This window comes from Triticum aestivum, chromosome 2D, assembly GCF_018294505.1.
Source record: "Triticum aestivum cultivar Chinese Spring chromosome 2D, IWGSC CS RefSeq v2.1, whole genome shotgun sequence".
NCBI classification, from domain to species: Eukaryota; Viridiplantae; Streptophyta; class Magnoliopsida; order Poales; family Poaceae; genus Triticum; species Triticum aestivum.
In genome coordinates, this window is record NC_057799.1 from 400,346,127 (window position 1) to 400,352,709 (window position 6,583).

The 6,583-nt window shown below is 47.5% G+C and overlaps 1 protein-coding gene across 1 annotated transcript; it reads right to left on the minus strand.

Moving 5' to 3' along the window:
• Positions 1–4,052: 4,052 nt before the first annotated feature.
• On the minus strand, positions 4,053–5,535 carry LOC123049420 (protein BEARSKIN1-like). The gene is made up of 3 exons (XM_044472340.1): positions 5,301–5,535; positions 4,917–5,194; positions 4,053–4,781 (listed from the first exon to the last, which is right to left on the minus strand). The coding sequence occupies exons 1-3, from the start codon at positions 5,467–5,469 to the stop codon at positions 4,218–4,220; spliced, it is 1,011 nt and encodes a 336-aa protein (XP_044328275.1). The 5' UTR covers positions 5,470–5,535; the 3' UTR covers positions 4,053–4,217.
• Between the last annotated feature and the right edge of the window lie 1,048 nt (positions 5,536–6,583).

A 6,583-nucleotide genomic window follows, 5' to 3' on the forward strand; every position in this document is an offset into this window, starting at 1 on the left:
CTTGTAGCACTTATCCCTTTGAATTAATACATTGTGATTTATGGACCTCTCCCATTGCAAGTGTTTCGGGTTTTAAATACTACCTTGTTATCCTAGATGATTTCACCCACTTTGTCTGGACTTTTCCTCTACGCAACAAATCCGAGGTCCATTCTCTTTTCCTTAATTTTCAACGCTATGTGTCTGTTCACTTCTTCCTCCCAATTCGCTTTATCCAATGTGACAATGGTCGCGAGTTTGATAACATTAAAAATCGTACTTTCTTCTTACAACATGGCATCCTGCTTAGGTTCTCATGTCCCTACACATCCCCTCAAAATGGTAAAGCAGAACGCTCTCTTTGCACCCTCAATGATATAGTTCGCACTCTCCTCATTCAATCATCTATGCCTCCCAAGTTTTGGGCTGAAGCCCTACACATGGCCACCTTCCTTCTAAATATTCGACCTTCTAAAACTAAACCCAACACTACTCCCTATTATTCCCTCTTTCTTTCCCACCCCGACTATTCCGCGGTTCGTGTTTTCGGCTGTCTCTGTTTTCCCAATGCCTACGCCACTTCTGCAAATAAATTGTCACCATGCTCTATCCCATGTGCTTTTCTCGGCTTCTCTGACGAGCACAAAGGCTATCGCTGTCTCGACCTTCACACCGGACACGTTCATGTCTCTCGTCATGTCACGTTTGCTGAGCACATTTTTCCTTTCTCACAACGCACTACTACACCATCCAACACCCCTAGCTCGCAAACACCCCCTCTCCCCGTCCTTTCCAACTATATACTCCCCTACCTACCGAACACAACTTATCACCACCACCATTAACACCCACCATAGCCAATCCCAACCATACACTCACCCCACCCGAGACGTCCCCAACACCCCCGGCCCCTGCTCCCTCCCCAACACCCCCGGCCCCTACTCCCACTCCACCACCCAGCCCTGCTCCCACTCCACCACCCAGCCCTACTCCTTCGTCTGACTCTTCCGCTGCGCCGGACTCACCAGTACCCACCTTACCCCCTCGTGCTATTCCTACAGCAGCCCCGATTAATGACCATCGCATGCGTACTAGGGCCAAATCAGGATTTCATCAACCCCAAGACCGCCTAAACCTTCATACCTCCGTATCTCTCACTTCTCTTCCAAAGAATTACAAAACTGCTCTACTTGATCCCAATTGGGCCGCTGCCATGCAAGAAGAATATAATGCTTTACTTCAAAACAACACCTGGCAACTTGTTCCTCGTCCTCCCAATACAAATATTGTTTCTGGCAAATGGATTTTTCGCCAAAAGTTCCACTCCAATGGGAGCCTCTCACGATATAAAGCCAGGTGGGTTTGTCGTGGCTTTTCTCAGCAACAAGGAATTGATTACGAAGAAACCTTCTCTCTTGTTGTTAAACCTAGCATCATTCGCACCGTTCTTAGTGTTGTTGTCTCCTCTTCATGGCCCATTCACCAACTTGATGTTAAAAATGCTTTCCTCCATGGTTCCCTTCAAGAGACTGTCTACTGCCAGCAACCTCTGGGTTTTGAAAATCCATCCTTTCCAACTCATGTATGTCTTCTTCAGAAATCTCTCTACGGTCTTAAACAGGCCCCACGAGCTTGGTTTCAACGCTTCTCCTCCTTCATTCAAACAATAGGCTTCACTCCATCTCTCTCCGACACCTCTCTTTTTGTGTATCATCAAACTTCTGACACTGCCTATTTACTTCTCTATGTAGATGATATCATTCTTACCGCCTCCTCTCAAAAGTTCTTAGATCATATTGTCTCTCTTCTTAGATCTGAATTTTCTATGACTGACCTAGGACTCCTTCATCATTTCTTAGGCATTGCTGTTGTTCGCGATTCCTCCAGCCTTTTTCTTTCCCAACGCCAGTATATTCTTGATCTTCTTAATCGTGCTGGTATGCTTGACTGTCAATCATCTCGCACTCCTATCGATACTAGTTTTAAACTTTCGGCTACCGATGAACCCTTTTCCGATCCTACTCTCTATCGTAGCCTAACAGGTGCTCTCCAATATCTCACCATTACTCGTCCTGAAATCTCTTTTGTTGTTCAACAAGCATGTCTCTATATGCATGATCCCCGGGTTCCTCACTATAATCATGTTAAACGCATTCTTCGGTATTTAAAAGGAACTCTCAATCATGGTCTCCACCTCAATAATTCTTCTCCAAACTCGCTTACCGCATACTCTGATGCAGACTGGGCTGGTTGTCCTGACACTCGAAGGTCCACTTCCGGTTTTTGTGTTTTTCTTGGTAACAATTTGATTTCTTGGTCTTCAAAAAGACAGGTTACAGTCTCACGTTCGTCGGCCGAGGCTGAGTATCGCGCTGTGGCACATGCCGTTGCAGATACAATCTGGATTCGGCAGTTACTCTCCAAGCTACACAGGCCTATTGAGCAGGCCACTATTGTCTACTGTGACAACATATCAGCAGTCTACATGACCAGCAATCCAGTTCAACACCGACGCACAAAGCATATTGAGATTGATATTCATTTTGTTCGTGAAAAGGTTGCTCTTGGTCAGGTTCGGGTGCTTCATGTTCCCTCTACGGCTCAGTTTGCTGACATTTTCACCAAGGCACTGCCTACTAAGCCGTTTCAAGATATCTGTTTCAGTCTCAACGTCGTCGAGCCTGCCGTTGATACTGCGGGGGGATGTTAGAGTAGTCATTATGGTATACGACTTCTAGTCCAAGTCAGTTTTGTACCCCTACCCCAAGTCGGTTTGTACCCTCTTATATACTCTTGTATGCCGCACCAAATCATCAATAAGCAACAGTTTTTATTCAGCTTTCACATACCATGCCATCGTGCCACAAGGAGAAGGAAGAGGAGAAGAACCCATTCAGACGAACAAGTGTCCAAACCGTTTCCCGTGGAGGATGTATTTCATGTACTTTCTCAACTCCTTAATCATGCACTTACGTTGCGCATGGTGAGCCTGTACCAAATTAATTTTACGGATCATATATCTTAAATCCCAGCAAGCTGATGGACATTATCTAGTGACGAGAAGTCATCGTTAGCCGCGTGAAAAGAAGAAGGAAGAAGAAGATGGAGAGAGGCTTTCATGTGGGTCAAGTGTGTTTGGGGGATTAAGTTTGAGGGATGGAGTAGATGGACAAAAGTTTAATACCAAAACATGAGGAATTAAAGAATGGAGAATTAAGTTAAGGGGATGGGCAACCTGAGCAGCTAGGATGATTATGTTCCTTGTGGTGGAACCAGCCCACCAAGGTTTAATTCCTAGACTTGGACACGGTGCTTGTATTTTTCTAGATTTATTTTAGGCTTTACGGCAATGTTCGTTCAGTTGGAGGAGACGTTCCCCTCGACTTTGAGGAGCTTGTGATGACTTCATCAATCTCAAGATATTGTGTTGGCTCTGTATCCCGGAGGTGCTCAAAATGTAGGGTGTGCGTGATGCATTCATCGGGTGAGTACATGTACGTGTATATGAATATTTGCGGTTGTACTGTGTTAAAAAATGTCACGGGGATGGACAAGAGATGCCCTAAAGGCCTTATATATGTCTATTTATTATCTCTCCTTAATTTTGGCCTCATTAATTAGCTCCGTATATCCTTTTAGCAAGCATACACTACTCCCTCCGTTCCGACATAGACTTAACTATGTCTTAGTCGAAGCAATATTCATGGGATCATTTAGTTTTTTTTTTCTCGCATGTTATGTCACTTGAATTAGACTTGTTTTTTTTTTTTGCACTCGACTGAGACCTAGCCACACCATATGTACATTGTAAGATAAGACGAGTGAGTAACAATTAACAAGATGAACTGAATGGAAGTTAAATACAACAACGAACATAACTACAGGCTAGGAGAGGGCATGTATGCGCGCAGAACAAATGCTGCCGCCCACTTCCAACATTACACTCGTGTACATCGTATATACATGGCAAGAAAACCACAAACTTAAATTCTTTTTTTTTCTCCTTGCAAACACATGTACACGCACAAATCACCACTTACACTCTTACACACCGATATGTATCCGTAGTTCTTATTACATTAGACAACAATAAATTGGGATAAATTAATAACACAACATATACAGTACACCAAAAACCAATGATAACTCTCCAACCAGTATTTTCAGGATCCTCCTTCCCACTTGCATGCACATTCATGCATGCAGATGCACTTTTTCATGTCTTGGTGATGTTGAATTTACCTCCCATAACCCCACAAATCCATCTCCCCACCTCGTTGCCCGGAGTTCATGGCGCTCATCTGCTGTACTGCAGCGGCGCCCCCGCCGTTGCTGAACCCGTCCATCGGCTGCCACTGCTGATCGGCTGCACCGTTTGTCTGATCTCTTCCTTCGGCCAGCCCATCCGCCGCGACGCCGTCGCTGCTGCCGACGTCCAGGCCAGGGTGCTCCACGGGCAGGCCCGAGAAATCATACCCGCCGCCAGCTGCGTCGGCGGCCGGCCGGTGGTTGGTGAGGAGATCCTGGACCTGCACGTGGTGCGAGTAGGCCGCCTCCGGTGGTTGCATCTGGGAGTAGTAGAAGGAAGAGGCGTGCTGGGGGTGGTACTGCGGGTGCATCCCGTGCATGTAGTGGGATGCCATGGCGGCCCTGTCAGCGTGGTCGTGGCCACCCAGCGGCGAGGACACAGCCATGTGGCCGGCGCCGGCGTCCGCGCTCTGGCTCGAGCTCCCCTCGCCGCCTCCCGCGATCTTGAAGAAACACTTCTTCTTGAACACGCGGCACACCACCCATCCATCCTCCTGCATGCACCATCAGCACGAAACACCATCAACCCCGGCCCTATTGGCAACGCGCGCGAATTGCATGCATGCATGCATGCATACACAGTTCTAGTACACGGGAAGGGATTTTAAGACAGATCACTGAGGGCTTACGCTGGTGCCGCCCTGGGCTTCGTCGATTTCCTCGAGGCGGTACTCGTGCATGATCCAGTCGGACTTCTGCCCGTGCGGGGCGCGTCCGCGGTAGAAGACGAGCGTCTTGCGCATCCCGATCTTGCGGTAGCTGGTGCGGATGCACTTGTCCCTTCCCGTCGCCTTCCAAAACCCGGCCGTCGTCGCGCGGTTCGTCCGCGACCCCGTCGGGTACTTGCGGTCCTTGTGGCTGAAGAAGTACCACTCGTTCTGCGGCGCAGACCCGATCCGGCATCTCTCTGCATCACAAGAAATTATCATGTCATGTCAGCAATAGGCAATAGCACAGCACATCACACTCGGTGGATAATTCAGCTCAGACATGTTAAATTAGCTAACACGTACCTTGGAGGTCCCATGGCTCGATCTTGTTGAGGTCGACCTCCCTGATGACCTCGAGGTCGAACTTTTCGAAGCCGATCTTCTTCTTGAGGTAGTAGAGCAGCAGCTCCTCGTCGGTAGGGTGGAACCGGAACCCCGGCGGGACGCCGTTGCTGGACGAGAAGTCAGCCATCGAGATGATCGATGCACGCAAAATTTGCAAAAGTAGCTAGCTAGCTAGAGCTCTCTTTGACGCGGGAGAGGCCTGTAGCATGTATATATACGCGTGGCTTCCATGGCCAGGGCAGGTGCACCAAGTACCTAGCTAGCTAGCTGCAGCCGGGCGGGAGGGTGAGAGTTGACACGCCGGCCGCCACGGCACCGGACGGGGGCAAAAGTTGGTCACGTAGGATGCAAGGGAAGGCCATGATCGTCGAGGCCTGCGCGCGCGGAGCTAGACAGTCAGCTGCATTATTCTACGCCGTTAACGATCCCGAGGCTGGGAGCAGCCTTTGTTTACGGATCGCTTGATTGCTTCCAAAGCAAGTCCTAGCTTGGGAGAGCTGCTATCCACTGATAAAATTTAATCTTAGATCCACAGTTCCACACTGTATACGTGTACATGCAATCTCTTTGGAATTTTTGGAAAACTCGGAGGGAGGGGAGAGATGCATGCAGGTGGTTTTCACTTTCGGTTCAGTCTTTAGTGAAATGTCAATGAAATTCACTGAATTTAAATAATTTTATTTAGCAGATATTGAAATGGTATTTACCTTTCGGTCAAAGTATTTCACCTGTTTCAGTAATACACAAGAGTTCAAACAAACTTCAAAATGTTTTTCAAAAATTTCAAAAAAATTATTGAATTTCAAGTGAACATTTCGGTCCTTTGGGCGAAAAGCAAACTGTAGCTCACTGAATTTTAGTAATAAGTTGTGGCTGAATTATTTTTGAAAACGAATTTCAAAACAAGAGAGAACAGAAAAAAGAAGCAAAACCTCACACTGACGCAACAAGAAGTTGTAACTAATCCACATGCTTCAATGCAGATTTCAAGCGGGAGCAGTGGCGAAGACAGGCCTCCAGGCAGGCTGGGCTGTCGCCTGGGGCGTGAGGCCCAAGCTACAGTTCTACAGTAAACGAAGCCTGCCTGGGCCGGCCTGGGCCTTGGTCCTTGCGCCGCCATTGAGCGGGAGTGTGCCATCCGCAAAGAATTCACAAGAATTCAAACAAATTTTAAAGAAATCCAACTTTCTGGTTGAATTTGAAGTGTATGTTTTGATCCTTTGGCTGAAATGCAAACACAA

Bases quoted from the DNA above. Each gene is read 5' to 3' on its own strand.
- LOC123049420 (XM_044472340.1), bottom strand. From the start codon at position 5,469: ATGGCTGACTTCTCGTCCAGCAACGGCGTCCCGCCGGGGTTCCGGTTC. The intron at 5,195-5,300 runs GTACGTGTTAGC...CTTGTGATGCAG, and splicing joins CGAGCCATGGGACCTCCAAG to AGAGATGCCGGATCGGGTCT. The intron at 4,782-4,916 runs GTAAGCCCTCAG...TGGTGCATGCAG, and splicing joins AAGCCCAGGGCGGCACCAGC to GAGGATGGATGGGTGGTGTG.